The 24983-nt window shown below is 42.6% G+C and overlaps 3 protein-coding genes across 3 annotated transcripts; all 3 read left to right on the top strand.

Annotated features, from left to right (window-relative positions):
• The first annotated feature begins 3008 nt into the window (after nucleotides 1-3008).
• On the top strand, nucleotides 3009-6380 carry LOC138970319 (mucin-22-like). Its single transcript, XM_070342796.1, has 2 exons — nucleotides 3009-4420; nucleotides 5714-6380. The coding sequence occupies exons 1-2, from the start codon at nucleotides 3022-3024 to the stop codon at nucleotides 5992-5994; spliced, it is 1680 nt and encodes a 559-aa protein (XP_070198897.1). The 5' UTR covers nucleotides 3009-3021; the 3' UTR covers nucleotides 5995-6380.
• A 2860-nt stretch (nucleotides 6381-9240) lies between these two features.
• LOC138970163 (hepatitis A virus cellular receptor 1-like) lies at nucleotides 9241-11239 on the top strand. Its single transcript, XM_070342652.1, has 3 exons — nucleotides 9241-10212; nucleotides 10519-11047; nucleotides 11233-11239. Exons 1-3 carry the CDS (start codon nucleotides 10011-10013, stop codon nucleotides 11237-11239), a joined length of 738 nt encoding a protein of 245 aa, XP_070198753.1. The 5' UTR covers nucleotides 9241-10010.
• LOC138970318 (uncharacterized) lies at nucleotides 11235-14349 on the top strand. Its single transcript, XM_070342795.1, has 2 exons — nucleotides 11235-11709; nucleotides 12234-14349. Exons 1-2 carry the CDS (start codon nucleotides 11496-11498, stop codon nucleotides 12512-12514), a joined length of 495 nt encoding a protein of 164 aa, XP_070198896.1. The 5' UTR covers nucleotides 11235-11495; the 3' UTR covers nucleotides 12515-14349.
• Nucleotides 14350-24983: the final 10634 nt, after the last annotated feature.

Raw genomic sequence — 24983 nt, 5'->3', positions numbered from 1 at the left:
AAAATAAAAATAGAAATCCACACACAAAATACTCTAAAGAACCAGAAGGGTTTGTTGTTTTTGCTGTTGTTGTTGTTGTTGTTGTTGTTGTTGTTGAATTCCTCAAGTATCTGATTTTGTTTGTGTAAAGATACTTGTCTTCCCGTGTAAACGATCATATTCACCACCTCATAATTATCTAAGTAGGATTTTGCATAGATTTAGAGCATTTTCCTTAAAGATACACTAAACATTTCAAAGCCCGCATCGAGTTTCAAAATCGCTATCCAGTGAGTCAGCGCGGATCAATCCCTGTTTCTGTGATCTCTTGATGCAGCACGAAGTCTTTACCAATGGTTTCCCGTGACCTACGTGGTAGAATTTCGTTCGTAAATTAATGTTGTAACGGACACGTATGTCGATTTGGAAAATTAATTCAGGAAATAGTTTACACACACACATGCACACGCACAAGCACACACACATATACACACACGCATACACGCATGCATACACACACACACACAGACACTCACACACACACACACACACACACACATAACGGCACACACACAGACACACACACACACATACATATATATATATATTATATATATATATACACACACACACACACAAACATATGTATGCACACACACACACACACACACACACACACACACACACACACACACGCACACACACACACACTTTTAAAACCAAAACTAACCAAACGTGTGGCACTTATGACAAAATAAACTTGCAACTGCATAATTATGGTGTTCAAAACAATCTGTGCCGGCTTTCAGAGAGAAGGACATGTGGACAGGTCTCTACAAGGTAAACGCTGGTTCCAGTGACACTGCGTACCGGTGGGAGCGGGCAGGCTCGGAGTTTGCCTTGGAAGACATTCCCAATTCTTTTTGGGACAGTTCCATAAACGAACCAAACATGATTGAAACGCAACCCTGCGTTAGGATGGACAAAACGCAGCTTAGAATCAAAACAATTCAATGTGAGAATATAAAGAAATTACTCGGAAGGCACCGAATGGTTTGCGAATTCTACGAAGGTATGGGTTTCAGTGGATGTGTTTGTGTGTCTGTGAGTATGTGTGTGTATGTGTGTGTGTGCGAGTGTGTGTGTGTGTGTGTGTGTGTGTGTGTATGTGTATGTGTATGTGTGTGTGTGTGTGTGTGTGTGTGTGTGTGTGTGTATATATATATATATATATATATATATATATATATATAGTGTGTGTGTGTGTGTGTGAGTGTGTGTGTGTGTGTGTGTGTGTGTGTGTGTGTGTGTGTGTGTTCTTCAATATTGTGTATATCTGTGCCTGTGCCTTAATGTTTGACTCTCCGGATACCTACATGCCGTCTCAAGGTATTAATCGTTCTCTTTCTGAGCTGTATTATAGTAACGTTGTCTGGTATTGTTTTAAACTCAGGTTCACCTTATGATATGCGGTTTTAATTATTCACCCTGCATGCCATGTGGGCAGCATCACAGTTTGTGTGCAATGTTTGTTTTCCATTCCCCAGACTTTCGATGGAAACTCAGCTAATCTTCTTGCATCATACTCATCGGTCTTTGTCCATGCGTTTGCACATGATTTCATTTGCTTGCAGTCTGCACTGAACGCAAACGAAGAAGACACAAACCGTTTTACCTGCATCGGTTTGAACACACGCCAAAACAACCAAACATGTTACAAATGCAGTGCGTTACCGACTGAGCTATAGTGTACAGTGCAAAAGCAGTAGACGGTTGTCAAAGACAATGACATTTTGTTTTCATTTCTGGCAGGTGTTAACTACTTTCTTTTTTTCAGAATGCTGCATCTACAACCACCATCTAGACGTCGCAAAAACGAATACTACTTTGACGACATATCCGGAAGTTACGACGCTGGAGGACTGTTGGGCACTGTGTGAGGATAACCAGAGTCCTGGTGAAGAATGTCTGGAAGCACGATGGAACACGGACCAGGCTGTTTGCGCGAACACCACCTCTCACGCTGTGTCTGCTTCTGTTGATGGCCTGAAGACAGAGTTCAAACAGTTAAAACACTGTTTCATTGGTGAGTTTGCGAGTGTATGGGTGCAGTTCATAAGACCTATATAGCTATAGCAAGTAAACACTGCCCACGTAATCAATGAAAATACAATATTTCAGTAATGTTATCTTCTTCGTCTTCTTCTGCGTTCGTGGGCTGAAACTCCCACGTACACTCGTGTTTTTGCACGAGTGGAATTGTACGTGTATGACCGTTTTTACCCCGCCATTTAGGCAGCCATACGCCGCTTTCGGAAGAAGCATGCTGGGTATTTTCGTGTTTCTATAACCCACCGAACTCTGACATGGATTACAGGATCTTTTCCGTGCGCACTTGGTCTTGTGCTTGCGTGTACACACGAAGGGGGTTATGTCACTAGCAGGTCTGCACATAAGTTGACCTGGGAGATCGGAAAAATCTCCACTCTTAACCCACCAGGCGGCAGCGACCGGGATTCGAACTCACGACCTCCCGATTAGGAGGCCGACGTCTTACCACCACGCCACTGCGCCCGTCATAGTAATGTTATCAACGAAGCTACTTAGCGACAGATACAGTATACAAGAACCCACCTACTATGATAAGAAGACTGCTCACAATCCAAAGTTCAACAGTCTAAAAAAAAAAAACAAGGGGTTGCTGTTGTTGTTGTTGTTGTTATTGCTGATGTTGTTGTTGTTGTGTGCGTGAATGTGTGTGAATGTGCCTGTGTGTGGTTAAATGTTTCTCACACGTGATAAAAAATAATCGTCTTTTCCCCCTAGACACGTGTCCAAATTCAACAGGAAGGATGGTTCCTGTGAAAAGCAGAAATCAATTTCGCAAATTGACGTATATATCGATTACAAAATTAATTCAGTAAAGAATTCCAACATTTCACGCAGAAAGCAACCAGAAAGTGTGGTGGTGGTGTGCATGTGTGTGTGTGGTGGGGGGTGCGTGTGTGTGCGTGTGTGCATGTTGTGCGTGTGGGTGTGTGTATGTGTGTGTGTGTGTGTGTGTGTGTGTGTGTGTCGATCTGTTGTGCGTTTCCAGGTGAAGAATCTTCCACCCCCAGTAGTTACTGGTATGTGAACACACAAAACAAAGCCGTTGACATCGGGCCGCCAACAGTGGCTCCACAGAACTTTGTCTGCACGCTGGTCTTCAATGGTCCTGGGGCTGAAACCACCCTGGCTGAAACAACTCCGGCTGAATCAACCCTGCCTGAAACTACCAAACTTGACAAGATACTGCCGGACACTACCCATTCTCAAACAACATTGCTTAAAACTACACCGTCTAACACTACAATGCCTACAACTACCCAGTCTAAAACTACACAATCTGAAACGACACTACCTGAAACCACCCTGACTGACACTACACTGACTGAAACTACATTGCCTGAATCTACAATGCCTAAAAATACAAAGTCTGAAACTAGCCTGACTGAAACTACATTGTCTGACATTACCCTAATTAAAACTACATCGTCTGACACTACCTTGACTGAAACAACACTACCGGACACTACCCAGACTCAAACTACACTGACTGACACTACCCTGAGAGAAAATACACTACCTGAGACTACCCTGGCTGACGCTACGCTGCCTGACACTACCTTGACTGAAACTACACTGCCTGACACTACCTTGACTGAAACTACACTACATGACACTGCCCTGACTGAAACGACACTGCGTGACACTGCCCTGACTCAAACGACACTGCGTGACACTGCCCTGACTGAAACGAAACTGCGTGACACTGCCCTGACTGAGACGACACTGCCAGATACTACCTTGACTGAAACTACACTGCCCGACAATACCTTGACTGAAACTACACTGCCTGACAATACCTTGACTGACGCTACACTGCCTGACACTGCCCTGACTGTAACTACACTGCCTGACACTGCCCTGACTGAAACGACACTGCGTGACACTGCCCTGACTGAAACGACACTGCGTGACACTGCCCTGACTGAAACGACACTGCCTGACACTACCTTGACTGAAACTACACTGCCCGACAATACCTTGACTGAAACTACACTGCCCGACAATACCTTGACTGAAACTACACTGCCCGACAATACCTTGACTGACGCTACGCTGCCTGACACTGCCCTGACTGAAACTACACTGCGTGACACTTTCCTGACTGAAACGACACTGCCTGACACTGCCCTGTCCGAAACAACACTGCCTGACACCACAACCGGAATACTTTCTGGGAAGGATTTCAAATCTGAAGCGCGTACACACTCTGAAGCCATGACTACTGGGGTTGAGTCGGAGAGCTCTACAGCTGCAGATATTCCTTTTGAAACAGCTACTACAAGCACGAGAGAGGAGAATTCGTCAAAGAATGCACTTTTCAATTCGTCAGGTATGGTTTTGCTTCTTATAGTCAAATACATCAACTTGCAGAGTTTTGAATCTGTCTTATCTATCATATTCTCGCTCAAACCCAAACCCTATACCCCTTACCATTTTCCACAAGCTTCCTTGCATATATATATATGCATGTATGTGTTTGATTCTGTCACCGTTTAAGTATACATGCACGCGTGCGTCGTTGCACCTTCGTCATTTCAGTACGTGATCTGCTTGTATTGCTAGAGTTTACACCTGAAAATCAAGTGTTTTGACACGACATTTAAACACTTTCGTCAGCATTATGCCGAGGGTAAATTCCGTGTATGTATGTCCATACTCGAAGATGGGTGACTCACATCCTGACTTCAGGTCAAAATGAGTTCGGCTCATTCTCTCCCTGATGCCTTGAGTTTCCTTGTCTGGCAAGGAAACCGAATTTTTTTTAACATATTTAGAGCTTTTTGTAATGTGTTATGGATATAAGCAGATTCGCGATCGTCGATAACGATTTTTCATGGTGTTGTGTAATTTTTAAATTACAAAGGAATTGATATGTAAGACAGTTTCAAGGGAGCTATTTTTTCGCGGCCGTATTTACTGTGCAAACAACTCTAAATATGGCACAACTAAGTGTCACGTGATAATCAATGTTTGGTTTTGGCGTTCGCTGAAGCAGACGATTTTTTCTGTAGTGATGCAACCATATATTACGGTCTCCTTCCGGCAGCAGTCCCAAATGTTCTACTTGTTTTGAGCTTATAACGATGTCTTTATCATAACTGTGAAGAGCAGAACGGAGATCACTGTCGAAGTCGGCCAATCTGCAATTATTTTCGTCTCGCGAACACGGCTCGCAAACAACATATGGGAGATAACTTGTTTTGATAGATTCGCGCAGGAGTTTCGCGTCCGGTCAGAGAGATATACTGGCAATAGCCGTTGAGCGATGTAATCAGAATGGGGTGACTCAGTGAATCATCAAGCTTTTAGACTACAAGTTGTTCCATATAACAAGGTTGTATTTTTGTTTCTCATCTATTGTCCATGTTTCATTATTTTTACATTTAGTCAAGTTGTTCATTGTTGCTGTGCTTTTTTCTTTTTTTTCTTCTTGTGTTGTTGAATTGTTTTACGTTCTTATCAGATCATATTTCAAGACCATACCTGTGATTGTCTTCGCCCTTTGTTTTCCACATTGTTCAATCTGATTCTGTTGTCGCTTTCTTTTGTTGCTGTTGTATTGTTTTACGTTCTAGTCAGATCCCATTCTATGCATCATGACCATACCTGTGTGTGTCCTCAGACGCCCAGTGCTACTGTCGGTGTGGATGCCAGGCAACGTCCAACACGTCCTCGTTCCCCACAGCTCACCTGCACGTCGTGGAGAAGAGCTCCACCTCCAGCTTCCGTCGTCGTCGTTCCTCCCAGTGGACCTCCCCCTCCGTCACCACCATCGCCATCTCCGCCACCATGATCTCTTCGGTGACTGCGTTCTTGGCCTTCTTCGCCTGCTGTGACCTGGCCACTCTCGCTCGCTACTGCAGCAGTAGGACGACTGCTGCTGTGAAGCCAGAGGAAGCTTAGGGATCTGGCTCAGGGCTAATGATAGTACGAGTTACGAAAGGGCAAATACTAGGAGCGGCTTGTTTGTGCTCGATTCCCCGCTGTTAGCTTATACTGTTTGAAAGGCAAAACTGAGAGTCTCTAATGTCATGTCTGCTCTACTATATATTGGTAAAAAGTAAGACAGGTAAACTATTGAATATTTACTTGAAATTAATGCAAACTGGATAGGTGCTGGCTAACCGTTCAGGTCCCCTAACAGGAAATAAGCAGGAGCCATTTTTCAATGATTTAGTAGTGTGGAAAAGTTAAGCTCCACGGATATTTTGAAAACAAAATTAAGAAGATGACAAGAAAAGTGATGGGGTTGCCAAGAGAAACAAATGTTACCTTCAAATAAACTTTTGTCATTCGATTTCATTATGTGTTTGCGGTCTTCTCTTCTAATGTTCGTGCGGGTGTGTGCGTACGCGTGCTTGTGCGTGCTAGCGTGTTTGTGTGTGTGGGTGTGTGTGTGTGTGTGTACGTGCGTGCGTACGTGTGTGTGTGTGTGTGTGTATGTATGTGTGTGTGTGCATAATTATGTGTGTGTGTGTGTGTAGTGTGTGTGTGTGTGTGTGTGTGAGAGCAAAATTTACAGTTTTGCATGTCCAGATCGTTAGATCAAATACCTCAACCCTAACCGGCTAGTGCTTGTATACACCACAAACCGTTTTTGAAGTGCAGACTTTCTCGTGACGACGATGTATTGACACTTGATTGATTCGAGAAACACCACGACTATGACACTCCAAACCTTCACGTTCAAGTGGTCAGATCTATTCCACACATCCGTTCTGTCCATTCGAGCCAGCATGATCACACAATTCCAAAGTGTGTTCCAGAAACTTGCCGTTACGCTGAATGTTCCCTTCCTGTTGTCAAATGCGGTCGATGTTCTAAGCATCTCGGATCTTCGAACATTGTGTCTGAAGTATGAAGTCAAGAACACCCATTTCGGTATACTATAAGTAAACGGCAGTGGGATTAACAATAATCATTGACAGTTTCCCTCGCACTAACATCCCCCCCCCCACCCCCACAGGTTCTTCACCTATTTCACAGTCAAACGGGAGCCTCTGTGTAGCACTCTCGCTTAAACTAGAGAAGACAGCCATTTTGTTTGAATCCCTTTTCACCTGAACACGTCCGTGGATGTCTGTTGATGATGATGATGATGATGATGATGATAACAAATGTTATCTTTTTCCTCGTTTTCCTTAACTGTGGACTACACCTGAGCGGTAAGACATTTTCCTGGTTTAGTTTCTTTTATATACAAAACCGTTGAATCTGTTTGAAAATGTACAATTCAGAATCCTCTTTTTTCAAATGTATTTCTCACGGTTGTGGTATTTAACCTTCTCTCAGACCTATTCTTTCCTTGTCTCAGATTTTTGCAGATCTTCCAGTAGAATATTTTGTATTGTATAAGACATTGAGACGTGGATGAATCTTTTTTTTTTAAGGGTGAATGTTGTTAATTTTGATATTGTGGTTATGATAGGAGAGTTCTTGAGAGTTTTGTAATTGTTTTAATTAGTATTATACTTATTTTGTGTACTCATTATTGTGGTCATTTCCTCGTACGTTAAGTATGAATTGAAGGAATCAAATGTCGCTCCATCAATTCGTCTCGTACTTGTTTGACCGACACTCATACCAACGGCTTGATTTGATCGTTACAGCCCTATCGACGTCCAGCATCCCAGTGAGATGGACACTGTACTCTGACCTCTGGCTTCTGTGGAACGAGGCAGCCAAGTTCTGCCGAGAGCAGGGTGGACATCTCCCCGTCACTGACACCTACCTCACCTTCAACGCCTTCAGACACTGGGTGAACACTTGGCCTGTGACCAGTGATGTGGGGTAAGTTTACATACTGACATCCCTTGCTTTCTGGTACATAGATGGCATGTAATTCATTGCTATGAAACGTCTGATGTCCACCAGTAGCCGACTCCTCCGTTCTTCCTGGGTCGTGGACGATCAAGAGCCTCACAAAAGTGTCTGTATCTATCTAAAAGTATTGGGAGTTTTTGATTGAGACTTCATGTAGTCCTCAAACACCATAGAATAAGAAGAATAAGAATACTTTATTATCTCATAGAGAAATTCAGGCGTGGTACATAACAATAATACAGACAGGACATTGTTTTTACATAAGACATATAGCACTATATAACAGGGCAGGTTATAAACACACCTCCCACATACCTCTCTGGCCATTCCTTGCATTGTGCTTACGCATTCAGTCATGAACACATCCATGTCTCACTCTTATCGATCCATCTTTGAAGGATTTCTTTGTAAACAAAAAAATAAACGATGACGGCTTTTGAACTACACAGTCCGGATGGTGTAGGTCCTGGACAACCAATATGGAACTAAAGAAGGCATTTTACGGTGTATATCCCTATTCGGATGACGTGGGTCGTGTACGAGGCATACTCTACAAAGAGGCGGTAAAGAGTTTATCCTCAATCGGATGGCGTGGGTCGTGTACGACCCATACTTTTTACGTTGAATCCTTCTTTAGAAAGTATGGGTCGTACAAGACCAACATCATCTGGATTGTGTAGACCAAAGCGTGCTCCGGTGAAGGTTAAAAAAACCCTGCCAGTTTGCAACTTCTGCTTGTTGACTTGAATTTGGATTTGTAGGGAAAACAACCACACATATCCGGTCAGAAGATGCAAACATATTGAAATGGTATCGTTCAGACGATTACAAGCAGTCGATTTATAATGGTTTGTGTTCGAGGGTATTCGTAAACACACACACACACACACACACACACACACACACACACACACACACACACACACACACACACACACACACACACACACACACACACACACTGCTAGAATATCCTTTGCCGGTGGTCGTGAGTCCGTGTGGACCCAGAAAGGTGTTTATTTGCAAATATCTCTTAAACTAGTTGGATTTTTTTTAATGAGCTTTTAAGAATGCCTCAGGCACCTAAAAAGCTCTTTTGTCCTATAATTTCAGCGAGAAGTAATAAAAACAAAAGAAGGTCAAATTTAGACTTCAAACATCGTGGGGCCGTGCGGACCCATTTTTCCCAAAGAAGGAAAAGCGTGCATGAGAAGCATGGGTCCGCACTGCCCTACGATGTCTTCCGTGTGTAGTCGATAACCCGGACTGGCGAAGGTTAAACATGGAATTAATAACCAACGATGTGCTTCTCTTGCTACAGCCGAGTGAATGGTGTATGGACAGGCCTGTACGAGGCGGAGAACGGAACCGGAGACTACATCTACAAGTGGGAGAGAGGGGGATCTCAATTCTACCTTGGCGACATACCCATGGACTTCTGGGCGACGGGCATTGGTGAACCGAACAACTTTCACAATGAGCCATGTGTGAGGATGTCTCAGAGGAAGCTCAAACTAAAAACCTCTACGTGCAATAATGATGATAATTTGGGCGACCATCGTGTTATCTGTGAATTCTATGAGGGTAAGTGTGTAGATATATGCCTCTCGCTCTCCAGACACCCGTTCTTCCAGTTATCCATCCATGAGTGATGTTCCGACACGATCCATGGTAGTTTGTAGGGTCTTAAGGAAAACTACAGGACATCGGATAGCCAGTGCTAATCAATTCGTCCATTCAGAATTTCGATCATCAATATACTCAGCCCCTTGACTTTCATCCAAGCATCAAGCCAACCATCTTTCAGCTAAAATAACTGTTCTTTGGCGAATTTGACCCGCAAGAAAACAACGTTGGGTCTCTGTCTCTCCCTTTCTGAATCTGTCTATGTTTGTGTTTGTCTGTACCTGTCTCTCTGTTTCTGTGTCTGTCTATCTGTCGGACGAGTCTGTGTATGTCTGTCTGTCTGTCTGACTGTCTGTCTCTGTCCTACTTAACTGAGACGATTTGTCAAACCATTTTATTTTTTATTTTCTTGTGGTTGTCCAGAATGCTGCAGTTATGATCTCCAACCAGATTCCCATAAAACGAACACCATGCTGACGTCGTATCCGGAAGTGACGTCTCTGGAAGGTTGCTGGGAGAAGTGTGAGGCTAGCCAGATTCTCGGTCAGGAATGCCTAGAGGCAAAGTGGAAAACAGACACGGCGGTCTGCCCAGATACCACCCCCCACTCTGTGTGGGCTTCTGTGGATGGAGTGGGAACAGACCACAGACAGCTACAGCACTGTTTTGCGGGTAAGTGTTGACACCTTCGATACGCCACAGATACTCATTTTAAAAGTTTATCAATTTCGAACATTTAGTATTGTTTTTAAAAATGTTGCCTTTACTTTTTACTTCAAGGTATATAATTATATGTATAACTAAGTCCGTGTTTTATGGCCAACATTCCACGACGACATCGATATGTGATTTAATCTGGCATTAAATCAGTGGAAATCAAACTTCTTTTCTTGCTAAGATTTCACAATCTGTTATTTTTGTGGTTTGGGTCAGACTGAATTTCCCTTACGTTGCTTGCTCTCTGTATGTCTCCTAAAGGCGAAGAAACAGCTATCCCAAGCAGTTACTCGTACGAGAACACGGACCTCTGGCCGACGGCAGTAGGAGCGGCGACAGTTGCACCCCAGAACTTTGTCTGCACGCTGGTCTTCAACTCTACTGTGGCTGAAACAAGCCTGCCCGACACTACCCTGCCTGATACTACGCTACCTGACACTACCCTGATTGAAACTACACTTCCTGACACTACCCTCACTGACACAACGCTGCCTGACACTACCATGCCTGAAACTATACTGCCTGACACTACCATGCCTGACACTACCCTGCCTGATACTACGCTACCTGACACTACCCTGACTGACACTACCATGCCTGAAACTATACTGCCTGACACTACCTTGCCTGACACTACCATGCCTGAAACTATACTGCCTGACACTACCTTGCCTGACACTACCCTGACTGATACTACCTTGACTAACACTACCCTGACTGACACTACCCTGACTGACACTACCCTGACTGACGCTACCCTGACTAAAACTACCTTGACTGACACTACCCTGTCTGACACTACCCTGACTGACACTACACTGACTGACACTACCCTGACTGACACTACCCTGACTGACACTACATTGACTGACACTACCCTGACTGACGCTACCCTGACTGACACTACCCTGACTGACACTAACCTGACTGACACTACACTGACTGACACTACCCTGACTGAAACTACACTGACAGACACTAACCTGACTGACACTACCCTGACTGACACTACCCTGACTGACACTACCCTGACTGACACTACCCTGACTGACACTACCCTGACTGACACTACCCTGACTGACACTACCTTGACTGACACTACCCTGACTGACACTATCCTGACTGACACTACACTGACTGACACTACCCTGACTGATGCTACGCTGCCTGAAACAACACTGACTGACACTACCCTGACTGAAACGAAACTACCGGACACTGTCCTGTCTGAAACTACAATGCCGGACTCTACCCAGACTGACACTACACCAGGCCTGACTGCATCGGCCGAAACATCCCCACAAAGTACGGGATTAGAACATATGACAACCACTTCAGTTACTGACACTGCCTCATCTGGAAAACTGGTACCAGGAACCACCCCGCCAGGAACTTTACCAACTTCAAGAACGAGGGAAAATTCGTCAATTGTTACTACGCTCAATTCTTCAGGTAAACTAATGTATCTTAATCACATAAACCAAACTAAATTCCATCCATTACGCGTTTAGACGAAATCCCTTGTGTATATATACCATCACGCACTCACCTCGACTGAATTACCTTTTGGCTGTGGCAATGTGTGATATAGTTTTGGTGATCAAAACTCAAAATCGTCAGTTTGAATTCTACACTTGCAATTTTCGCCACAGCAATTTGCCAGGATTTGGCAAGTCTCTCACATTTGTCCATACTCGACAAGTCTCTCACATTTGTCCATACTCGACGAAACGTAAAAGCTACACGCTATGGGACCCTCGTGCTTTTAAACCACCACCGGTTGTTCAAAACAACGAACACAGTTTTTCTTGTTGTTCTTTTTATCCACTTTTCCTTCGTTTTTCATGGGTTTTTTGTACGGAGGGTTGGGGGGGAGGTCGGGGGGGCAGGGGGGGGGGGGCTAAGGAGTTGGCTTTTTTTACAATTAAACCAGATCGTACTTTTCAAACTATGACAATACTTGTGTGTGTCTACAGGCGCCCAGTGCTACTGTCGGTGTGGGTACCAGGCCCCGTCCAACACGTCCTCGTCCCCCACAGCTCACCTGCACGTCGTGGAGAAGAGCTCCACCTCCAGCTTCCGTCGTCGTCGTTCCTCCCAGTGGACCTCCCCCTCCGTCACCACCATCGCCATCTCCGCCACCATGATCTCTTCGGCGACTGCGTTCTTGGTCTTCTTCGCCTGCTGTGACCTGGCCACTCTCGCTCGGTACTGCAGCGCTAGGAAGACTGCTGCTGTGAAGCCAGAGAATGCTTAGTTGTTGTGTTTGTTCGTTTTAATAAAGACAGTGTCTGACACCATGATCTCTGTGACAATCTTTGTTTTGGCCTACTTTGCCTGCTGTGACCTGGCCACCCTGGCTCGCTATTGCGGCATTAGGAAGACTACTGCTGTAAAGCCAGAGGAAGCTTAGTTGTTGTGTGTTTTGTTGTTTTTGTAAAGATGGTTTCTATAACGAAAGCGAACCCTTGAAAAATAGAAGAATATGATATGATATAATATAATATAATGTCACACGCTTTCCTTCTTTGCCACTACTAAAGCAAACGTGTGCAAGATTGTATGTTACATGCTGTGGGGGGCATGGCAAGAACGGATTCAAACTCAAAATCGTCCCTCCAAAAGCCAAAAAAAATGCACACACGACTTTTATTTCTCCTCCTGTTATCGTTTCTTCTCTTTACAAATTATTCAACGCTCAGAATACTGCAAACGGCATCCCAGACGACAGTACTGTTTCCATACGCGAATTTAGCTGCCCTTGGAAAGTGGCTCGCTCAGAAGGCCTGTTAGTCTGACACTATAAGGACAGAGTTCTGGACATAGATGACAAAGATTTCGGAATGAACAAATATTTCGCGGATGCAGACACAGAAAGACGTCGTGAAGAATGCGATGCTTCAAAAGATACAGACTGTGACGATGACTGTGACGTCATTTACATATACCGAGACGTCATTCACAGTTGTTGGGTCACTTCCGTCAAAAAGTAGATCTCTCTACAATGGCTACTCCTGTGTTTAGGTTTGTCAAGCTTGAGTACACAAAACGTGTTTGTTCTCTCCTCTGTTGAAGCTGTGAGACATAAATGCTATTCCGACTTGGTCCTGTGACAGAGTTTTCTTCCTCACTCGATTAGCTGATGTCTAACTCAGCCTGACGGCTTCGTTAGACAATCAACGTAATCTCGTGTGGAAGAAAACGTCTGTCACACGACCAAGTCGGAATAGCAGGTAATATAATACAATATAATATAATATAATATAGTATTATTATTTAATTATTATTATTATTAATATATAATATACTATAATGTGAGTGCTGCAGTAAAGCACGATCAGGCACGTTTGTTTGTTTTCTAATTTTATTTCACTTCATGTTTTTAATAAATAAGAGCCACAATAAAATATGTTATATCTCCATGTGGGTGATATCTATTTTGTTAGTTAGAGCCCCAGAGCTAATAAGATTTCACCAGGGAAAAAATATCTATGGACATTCGTGCTAGATCCCCAAGTGTAAAATCATTATACTGTTTAAACAGTCAAGCTTTCAGTGTTTGAAGTAAATTCTACTTACTTTGAAAAGGAAAGAGTGAGGACGGTGTATACACATTAACATTTCACATGAAAATGGAGCAAACTTGATATTTTCAGAACGTCTTTATGACTGATGTCATGTATGGTCAAAGTAATGCCATGATATAATGCAAAATAGGTTTGTCACGCAGAGTATATTATTATGTAGTTACCAGTGTCAGTCATATGTCATCAATGACATAGGTTTTAATGTATTTGTTTAATTCGCTACGTGATTATGAATGAGAACTGTAGATATTCTAACGTAAATTAAACAACTATTGTAAGGTGCTGTGGCCAGAGACAATTAACGATGCCTTCTTTCGTCGAAGCCAGTTGGGGCATTGTAAAGAGTGTGAATGACGTTTTTAGTTTAGATGTCAAGCGCTTAGAGCAAGCCTTTTTAACGAAAGTTTTTGATTTAGCGCTATATAAATGTTCTTATTATTATTATTATTATTATTATTATTATTATTATTATTATTATTATTATTATTATTATTATTATTATTATTATTATTAAATAGAAAGCAAAAGGAAAGAGGGGAAACAAGCAATACAATTGTGGAACTTCCATTTGTGATCGTTTATTTTTCGAGGACGCCAGTGTGTGTGTGTGTGTGTGTGTGTGTGTGTGTGTGTGTGTGTGTGTGTGTGTGTTTGCCGGTGTGTGTGTGTGTGTGTGTGTGTGTGTGTGTGTGTGTGTGTGTGTGAGCGCGCGCTTTGGGTGGGATGGGGCAGAGAGTTCTGAATCTACTTGTCAGGTGTGTGTGTTTTTTTATTGCGTTTTACAATTGTACGTGACCCGTCAGTTTCCTGGCGTCATACACCGACCGACCACTCCACACACATTGATCTTAAAAAGTCGAAGCAAATGTTTTCACACGCCAATAAAGTCCTAGTTCGGTAGTCGGTTCGTGTCGTGCCAATTAAAGAAACCTCCTTTCTGTGACAAGGATCATGTACAGTATGAAAGATCTGTGCAAGCTACAGTATTTCATAGATAAAACTTGCTTTCAACTTGAACATACACCAGTTTTCCTGCCTTCTGTGCAGAAAAGAACGTGTTTGTTTCTGAAAACATTTCCCATGCCAATAGTAATGTCTGTTGGGAAACAAATTCAACAAAAATGTACAATCTAAACAGAAAGCAGTCCGACTGTTGATATTGTGTGTGTGTGTGTGTGTGTGTGTGTGTGTGTGTGTGTGTGTGTGTGTGTGTGTGTGTGTGTGTGTGTGTGTGTGTGTGTGTGTGTACAATAGACGTAGTTCGAAAATAATCGGGTTTGTATCACTATGGGTTGTAAAAGAGTGAATACCCTTGCTTTTTCGGGGACAAATAAATGCATACGTGCTCCCAACCCACGTGTTTCAGACACACCCCTCACTAGTGAATGGCCTGGGTAATATTTGAGTGTAAGGCGTCCGTCCCATGATCGGGAGGTCGTGGGTTCGAACCCCGGCCGGGTCATACCTAAGACTTTAAAATTGACAATCTAGTGGCTGCTCCGCCTGGCGTCTGGCATTATGGGGTTAGTGCATGCTAGGACTGGTTGGTCCGGTGTCAGAATAAAATGTGACTGGGTGAGACATGAAGCCTGTGCTACGACTTCTGTCTTGTGTGTGGCGCACGTTATATGGCAAAGCAGCATCGCCCTGATATGGCCTTTCGTGGTCGGCTGGGCGTTAAACAAACAAACAAACAAACAAAAAATGTTTGAGTTAATTTTGGAATTCTTCTATAGGAAGAATGCTCTTATAAGTCATGTTTAAGCCTGTGCAGATCTGCGCTGGTTAACTTGAAGAAAAACACAAGCCTGAGTTAAGGTACCTTTAAAAAGAAACCCCTGTTATACAGAAACTGCGTCGAAAACAACTCAGGGTAGCTGCCCTTTTTAAACCACTGATGAAAGCAAGATACTCCAGTAAACATTCCCCGGAAGCAAGTTTTAGACGGGAAGTGAGAGTATTTATTTGTGCGCACTGCACAAAATGGCCGCGGGATCGAACTTAGATAGGAAAGTGAGTCGCTGTTCATCCATTGATTTTGTTAAAGCGAGTGTGTAAAGAGAGTTTGAGAATGTGCCTTTGTGTTTACCTTATGTGATTTTATATTGAAGCAGGGGAGCTTGTTTGTTTATGTGGCTGTAGCTGTTTGCTGTTGTGTAGTTGTCTATTTCGGTGGGAGGTGTGTGTGTGGGGGGGATGGGGGTGGGGGTGGATATCAGTCCGTTCAGGATTGTCTATTCTCGTGAATTGGTGGATTGCAAAGTGTTGACTGTTTGTGCAGATCGTTCCTGTCCTGTCTCGCAGTTACTTTCAATACAACAAGTGCTGTTCCACTTTCGACTGTTTACAAAGTGAAATGTTTAATACAAAAAGTAACAACAAATCCACATACAAAGAACTGACAGTCTTGTTTTCTGCTATTTAGGAACTGAAAAGCTAAATTTTCGTAAAATGCTTTTTACAGTGCAGAACTTTGTGACAAGTGGTTGTTGAGGTTGTGTCGGAACGCTGACTCTCTTTTTCTTCGAAAATGTATTTTAAGAACATACTTCCTTTGCTTATAGCTTACGCGAACTGTTTTTCCTATGAAGGTAAGTTTGTGTTGGGGGCATAAACGAGTACGTGCGTGTGTGTGCGTGTATGAATGTAAGTGTGTGAGTGTGTGTGTGTGTGTGTGTGTGTGTGTGTGAGTGTGTGTGTGTGTGTGTGTGTGTGTGTGTGTGTGTGTGTGTGTGTGTGTGTGTGTGTGTGTGTGTGTGTGTGTGTGTGTACTCGATTTGTTTTTTTGTTTTCCAGTTTAGATCAGATTATGATGGTTTGTGTATCTAAATGTCTTTCTGTCTGTATATCATTTTGCTTGTTGGTTCTTTCGTCCGTTTATTTGTTCGCGTGTATGCTTTTTGTGTCAGCGTGCTTGTGTGGGTGCGTGCCTACCTGCATGCATGCGTATGTGTCCGTGTGAATGCGTACCGGGTACGCGTGTGCATTAGTGTATCTAAGCGTGTGGTCGTGTGCTTGTGATTACAGTGGCACGAAAAGGCACACCGCCAGTTCGCTGGACTTTGTACTCTCACCTCAAACTGACCTGGAACGAAGCTACCCGGTTCTGCCGAGACCAGGGTGGACATCTACCCGTGACCAACAGCCACCTGACACACAGCGCCTTCGGCCACTGGCTGACCGCTTGGCACTACCAGAGTGACCTGTAAGTCCCGAGAAATGTGTGTGTGTGTGTGTGTGTGTGTGGGTGTGTGTGCGTGTGTTGAGTGTGTATGAGTGTGTGTGTGTGTGTGTGTGTGTGTGTGTGTGTGTGTGCGTGTGTGTGTGTGTTTGTGTGTGGTTCTGTGTGTGTCTGTAATTAAAACAAAAAAGTGGTTGTTGTCAGACGCGGAGGGTGGACATCTGCTATATTCATTGCAAACAACTCAAAGCGCATTCAGCCACTGACCGCTTGACATTACTCGTACCTGGGAGTGATCTGTAACGTTCCATGATGTCCTTGGTGATATCATTGTTGTTGTTGTTGTTGTTGTTGTTGTTGTCGTCGTCGTCGTTGTTGTTGTTGTTGTTGATGATGATGCGATTGATGATATGATGATGTTGTTGTTGTTGTTGCTGTTGTTGTTGTTGTTGGTTTTGATGTTGTTGTTGTTGTTTAGCCTGTTGTTCATGTTGCAACAGCAGTATCAGTAGACATGTTGATAGGACTAGTAGAGTTAACGTTCTGGCCGTAGCAGCAGAAGCATTAGTAGTAGTAGCAGCAGCAGTAATATTTGTGGTAATGTGAATGCCGTTTCATATGTCACTTCTGGTTACTATAATTATCAAGGAGCTATGAATAACAATAATGGCTATACTTGATTGATTGATTAAGTGATTGATTTGCAGACAAGGCAAGCTGTGGTTAGGACTGTATCGGACAAGAGACCAAGAAAGGTATTCGTTCCGATGGGAGAGGGATGCAGTGAACCATGACTACCCGAACTCTCCTGTGCAGTTCTGGAGAAAACCCAGTGAACCGCACAACTTGGATTCGCGGCCATGTGTTACACACGCGGTTGAAGACAATTTGTGGAGCATGGTGAAATGTGAACACAAACATGGAGTAGTGTGCGAATTCTTTGAGGGTAGGTGACACGAAACGATCGCGATGAGTGTGTTTTGGGAGTGGAGGTGGGATTTTAGTGCGTTGGGGTGGGGGTGGAGGTTAGCGGGGTTTGTGTGCGTGTTTGTTTGTGTGTGTGTGTGTGTGTGTGTGTGTGTGGTTGTGTGTGTGTATGTGTGTGTGTGTGTGTGTGTGTATGTGTGTGTGTCAGTGTGTGTGTGTGTGTGTGTGTGTGTTGATGTGTGTGTCGGTGTCTGTGTGAGGGTACATGAATGCGAATGTGTGCCAGGTAACATGAGGACATTCTTGAACGCTTGTGTGCGAGCTTGTGATGTTTATCTCTTCTCTGTTTTGTAATGCTCGGTTTACAAGAGACCTTCTTCGTGCAAAGATATTTCGCACCACAGTCAGCTAATTGTTCACTGAAAGCCAATGTTTATATAACCTGGTGTTTTCATAGAATGTTGCAGCTACAGCCCTTACTCTGACGTCACACAAGTCAACACAGTCACTACGTCATACCCCAGTGTGACGTCATTAGAAGACTGTTGTCAGTTGTGCGATGCGAATGACGCACCCGAAGAACAATGTATTCTGGCCAAGTGGAACCAAGAATCAGCAAACTGTGAGCACACGAACCCAACGTACATAAACGCATCCTCCAGCTCTGGTGACTTTGTCGATAGATATCTACAACACTGTTTCATGGGTGAGTTGTGTTGAGCCTTTTGAACGCAAAACGGTGAGTAACTTCTGAAATTAATGAGGTCATGTTTGTGAAGTTATTCACCACAACCTGTCCCTATCAACCTCAGACACCGTAAAACCCTTCTTTCGTGTTGCTATGGGAACCATGAAATGAACACTCATAACCATTCGAAGACGAAACGTGTAAGGCCAAAAATAAGTAAATAGTCTGTTTACGGTATCCCGACCGACCCTATTTTTTCGCGCGACCCTAGACTTTTTTTGGGCATTTGGGGGAGAAAAAAAAAGTCTTTGTTTTTTTGGCAAAATAACTTAAAAATATGTTTTTTTGGAGAAGAAAACAAAAATTAAATAAAAATCCCGACCTACCGACCCTATTTTTTTGCCTATGTTACCGTAAACAGACTATTTTTTGTTGTTGGCCTAACCACCCTTCTGTCTTTTGCTCTGTCAATGTGTGTCTGCCTCTCTCCCTGCCCTTCTTCCTTCCTCTCCTTCTGCATTTTAACCACACAGAATAGTACGCTCTTCTGTTTTCTCTGTTTTGACAGGTAACTTCACTCTACATCCAAGCTCTTACGATATCAAAGACAAGTCACCAACACCCGAACCAGCAGGACCGCCCCTGATAGCTCCAAAAAACGTTGTCTGCACCCTAGTGTTCAATGTTTCGTCGCTCACAACCGCCATTTTGACGGACATGACGTCAGAAGCAACTACATCCACGGCAATGGTTGAAACCACATCGTCTGAGGAACTCAAGTCTGAAACAACCACATATTCATGGATGGGGGAAACTTCATCATCTGCGGTACACCAGTCTGAAACCTCAGTTTTGGGAACTTTACCAAATGGAGAAAGTACCCGGATGGATGAACTGAGGGTTGGATCTTTACCGCCCAAGAAGAAAGGTATAGAAAGAAGAGGTTGCAAAATAGATACAGTTCAGTCGATGCAGTGTTTATACTACAGCGCAAAGCAAAATATTTAGTTTTCTTGCTTTCATTGAAAGTGTGTGTGTGTGTGTGTGTGTGTGTGTGTGTGTGTGTGTGCTTGTGTATGTGTGTGTGTGTGTGTGTGTGTGTGTGTGTGTGTGTGTGTGTGTGTGTGTGTGTTATTCTTGCTTGTTTGCAAATTGTTTTCTTTATTTCTTCCGTTTTCTTTGCTGTTCTTCAATACGATGCAATGCACACACAAAAACACCATATCATTCAACAGCCATGATCACACAAACACAAAGCTAATTCATAATCATCCCTTTTCGTGTTGTTTCAGGCAAACACCTAAGCTCTTGCTCTTGCTCTTTCCAACGCTTCACAAACCCATTCCCATCAACACAACAAAAACCACCTACATCAGATCTCGTCATCGTGGAGAAGACCGCCACCTCCAAGCATCGTCGTCGTCGTTGTTCCGAGTGGACGTACCCCTCCGCCGCCACCATCGTCATTTCTGTCATTATGGTTTCAACGTCCACGTGTGTTGTGGCGTTCTTTGTGTGCTTTGATCTGGCCACTGTTCTTTGTAGCGGTTCTAAGCGAAGGGATGTGATGAGAAGCAGACGCGCTCGCAGATTTTAGCCTGAAACAAATTGTCACAACCGGTTTGGTTTAAAGGTCCTTGTCTACATTTTTATACCGAAGTCGCCATTTGACCATTAAAATGCAGAGTCTATTATCTACAAATATCAACAATACACCCCCTTTCGATCAGGAAAGACAAACCAGTGTAGCCGTTTGAAAATTCATTGTAGTATTCCAGCGTAGTACTCGTAGTAGGATATCCTTATTTGGAAAATGCCAAGCGCAAAACTCCTCTCAAATCCCGTGCATTTCGTGCGTTTAAAAAAAAAGGTTGGACAGCGCTCCAGTGTCAAACTGTTGCTGCACTTGTTTGGGCGTGGCTATAAGCATAGTGACATGAATTTGATTGGTCAGTATTTTTAGGCAAATCACATGTTCTCAGCAAACAGAAAAAAAAATATTGGAAGCGTGAGTCACGCTACCCAAAAATAAAATCTTTTTTTTACATATATATTTTTTTCTGTAACTTTTTTCCCCATGGTTCATTCATCATTTGACATAATTGTTTTATGGAAATCTAACCATAAGATTATTGAAAAAAAAAGCAAAAATGTAGACGACCACCTTTAAACTTACTTATTTACTTACTTTCTGCCCGTTATGCCGGTTGGCATGTAGGGCAGCCACTTTGGTTTGAACAGTATATGATTAACTCAGTATCAAGTTTGCCTGTGCGTCGAATATTATCATATGAATTTTTGCTGTTATAATGTATCACCCAATGTATGGGCAGAGGCCAAAATAAATATGCCTGAGTCCTGAGAGTCTTGGGTTTCTTCTTCTTGTCGTTCGCTGTTGGGTCGTCAGTCCGGACTGCAGGGCGAAACGTGCTGTCCTCTCCAAGTCCTCTTTGGGGCCGTATAGCTTCTTTTGTAGCGCTGTCTCCTCTGTACAGGTGGTGTCCCTCCTGAGTTTAAAGAGTGTATGTTATTCAGATACAAGTTTCCAAAACCATGGAATGTATGATATAGTAAAGGAGCAATGCTGAGTATGTGTATTACAGGTGTATTAGTACGTGTGTGCTTGAAGGTATGTGTTTTTAATGTCTGAAAGAAGAAAAGTATTTACTAGACTAATAACTACTCTCCATTGAGAGTTTTCGGTAAGCATATATCTTTCCACTAACATCTTATTTTCGACACGAACCGCAACAACAACAAAAAGAAAAAAAACTGTACTGAAAGTACCTCAAGCTTGTGGATATGAGTGGGAGAAAGAACAATGCCTTTGAACAAGCTAGGGATATCGTGCCACTACCTTCAGAATCTCCATACCATGTTAATACTTGACTGTACATTTCGTATAATGGTTGCATCTTTTTGTACGTTTATTTAACGTTTACCGCCAACGGTAATTTAACGTTAATTTAACGTTAGCATGCTATCTGGGTATATTTCACGTAAACATCACCTTTTAACTGTAACTTGCACTTCTATTTTGTATTTGTTCTGACAATTGTTTGATGATTAAAAAGTCATAAGATTTATCTTAACAGTTGATGTTTACTTATTTTTCCCATTTTCAGCTCTAGGTCATAACTCTTTTGTCAATGTTTTTTTGTTTGTTTATGACCAAAAGTGAAGTTACACAGATAATATGAAATAAAAACATGACAATGAATGTACAAATGATTGTCAGCAGGGGCAGACGAGGGGGGGGGGGTTTCTGGGGTTTCCGGACCCCCCCCCCCCCCCCCCCACAGCCAAAAAATAAAAATATTTGTGTGTGTTTTTTTTGGGTTGAGTTTCAATTTTTGGGGTATTAATCAGTGACAAAATCTGCTGCCTGAAACTGGTAATGATCATCCTCAGAATGCACCAGATTGCACCATTTTGCATCCTTTTTTTCAAAATTTTACGGGGGGGCATGCCCCCGGACCCCCCTAGCAAGCTAGGCGCTTCGCGCCGTCGGCTCGGCGCTTCGCGCCTTCACACCCATAATTATCTTCACAATATACTTTTGGAAACCCCCCCTCCATAAAATGAACTGATCCGCCCCTGGTCAGGGAAAACGAATATATAAGCTTTATAAAGGCTTGTGTCTTACTATTTCACTCAGTTAGTATGACCCTGTTTCCTAATGTATGACCTTCACCTTTTACTGACCTTTGAAGAAGAACCTTGTCAATAATCGGCGGAATAAAATTCAGATTTGCAATCTATTCCCAAATATGAAATAGAGCCCTCGAATTCCACAAGTATGTTTTCAAAAGTGTGTGTGTGTGTGTGTGTGTGTGTGCGCGCGCGCGCACGTGCGTGTGTGTGTGCGTGCGTGTGTGTGTGTGTGTGTGTGTGTGTGTGTGTGTGTGTGTGTGTGTGTGTGTGTCCTGCTTAGAAGATCGCGGGTATACTGCTTATGGAGGAACCATTGAAGGTTTTAAGTAACATTAAAAGCCTTTTCCTCGAAAATACTTCGGTAAGCTTTTTGACACACACACACACACCGACAAAAATGACTGCCATAATACATACGATGTACATTTTCTTGAGATGATGGAAAAATAGGACCACTAGGACAAGGGAAATAACCGCTGTATTTTTCCCTTTGAAGTTCAGCAAGATGCTTGCCTCCCGTGGATACCGTTTATTGTTATACCTTCCCTGATAAGATCATTTAAAACATTTTTACTTAATTATTTCGTCATTCAAGTGGTTAAAATACAAACTGCAAAAATGAGATCGAGAAGAACAAACAAGTCGCGTAAGGCGAAATTACTACATTTAGTCAAACTGTGGAACTCACAGAATGAAACTGAACGCACTGAGGCATTACGACCCAAGCTGTATTTTTTGATGTGTCGAAAGCGTTCGATAGAGTGTGGCACAAGGGCCTTTTGGCCAAGTTAGAAGCAGTGGGCATTAGAGGTCGGTTATTATTATGGTTCTGTGATTATTTAACAGACCGCAAGCAAGTTGTTGTAATTAAGGGAACACAGTCTAATGTTAAAAAGATTCCTGCCGGTGTTCCACAAGGATCCGTGCTAGGCCCGCTCTTATTTCTGGTTTATATTAATGATATTGTAAAGAATATTGAATCCGGAATTAAGTTGTTTGCTGACGACACAAGCATGTATCTTGCATTAGAAGATGTAGACAGACGAACCAATATATTAAATCAAGATCTTGATAAAATTAGTGCATGGGCCAATAAATGGAAAGTTAAATTTAACGAGACTAAGACTGAATTGTTAAATATTCAACGTGACTTAATCCCGCCTCAACCCTTGTTTTTCAACAATGTCTTTTTAGAAAAAGTAGATCAACACAAACACCTTGGAGTGATTTTACAGAGCACCTGCAAGTGGGATGCCCACATCCAAAGTATAGTTAAAAAAGCGAATTTACTGATTAATTGTTTACGATTTTATAAATATAGATTAAGTCGAAAAAGTTTGGAAATAATGTACAACTTACAAGTCTTTTATTTTACCCCATTTCGACTATGCAGATGTTGTTTGGGATAATTGCACTAAGATAATGGCAGATGCATTAGAAAAATTACACTTAGAAGCCCTACGAATTATAATAGGTGGAGTTAAGGGCACTAGCCATGCAAAGCTGTATGAGGAAAGTGGGCTATGTAGCCTTGAGGAACGAAGGAAAAGACATAAATTAATTGTTTTTCATAAGATGATACATAACCAATGCCCCCAGTACTTAGTAAATGTATTGCCCCCTCTTGTAGTTGACATTAATCCGTATCATAGACGAAGACCATTAGAAAGATATGTGCCTCCTCATAGAACCGAATTATTTCACAACTCTTTTATCCCCAAAACGACTGTACTATGGAACACCTTACCAGATAACGTTAAAATGACCACCTCCTTGAGCGAGTTCAAAAATTATTTGTTAAATGCTGATTTTAAAGTACCATGCCATTATTATTTTGGAGAAAGATTTGAACAAGTACATCATTGCAGATTGCGTATTGGTATGAGTGATTTGAATTTTGATTTATGTAAGCGGCACCTTAAGGATTGCTCTCAATGCGAGTGTGGTTATCCCAGCGAGACTGCTGAACATTACTTATTGCATTGTCCCTTGTATAGAGATATAAGATTATTGTCCATTGATAATTTGACAAATGATTATAAGTATATCGAAATATTATTGAAAGGCATCCCGCAATATTCACGAAATGTCAACCAGACCATATTCATAACTGTACAGGACTATATTAGACAGACGGGCAGGTTCCGTAAATGAGCCTCTATACTTCACTCATTATATTTATTAGACACTGTCATGCGACATGCTGCCTGAAAAAATTTTCCCCATAACCTCTCTCATGTTCTTTTGTTGTTTTCCGACTTATCAATATTGTCTCGATTTATGCGCAATGTAGTGACTTTTCCTCTGATCACAATATGCATTAACTTTGTGCGAGTGTCTTATGTGCACTTATTACAATTGAAAAAATCCCCTCAAATATTGGCGCTCCAAGTCTTCTTCTTCTTTTTCCCTTAAGCTAGCTACTAGCTAGCTGCCCTTTCCCCACCTCCTGTATCACCAACCCCTTCCCATTTTCTGCTTGTTTGTGTATCTGTTTTGTCTTTTGTTTTGTTTTTCGTTTCCTGAAAGGAGCTAATGTACTTATTCCGCCATCATGCTAACCTTTGTTTTGTAATTACTATGATTGCTTAAAATAAGTATTATATGCTTGAGTATGTAATCATCTGTCACAAAGATGTGAGTAGCATATTTGTGAGGTGAAACCACGTCGTGTTTTTAACCTCCCTAA

The sequence above is a fragment of the Littorina saxatilis genome, linkage group LG7 (assembly GCF_037325665.1).
Source record: "Littorina saxatilis isolate snail1 linkage group LG7, US_GU_Lsax_2.0, whole genome shotgun sequence".
In the NCBI taxonomy this organism is placed as follows: Eukaryota; Metazoa; Mollusca; class Gastropoda; order Littorinimorpha; family Littorinidae; genus Littorina; species Littorina saxatilis.
The sequence above is the reverse complement of the archived record's forward strand: the minus strand, read 5'-3'. Positions and strand labels throughout refer to the sequence as shown.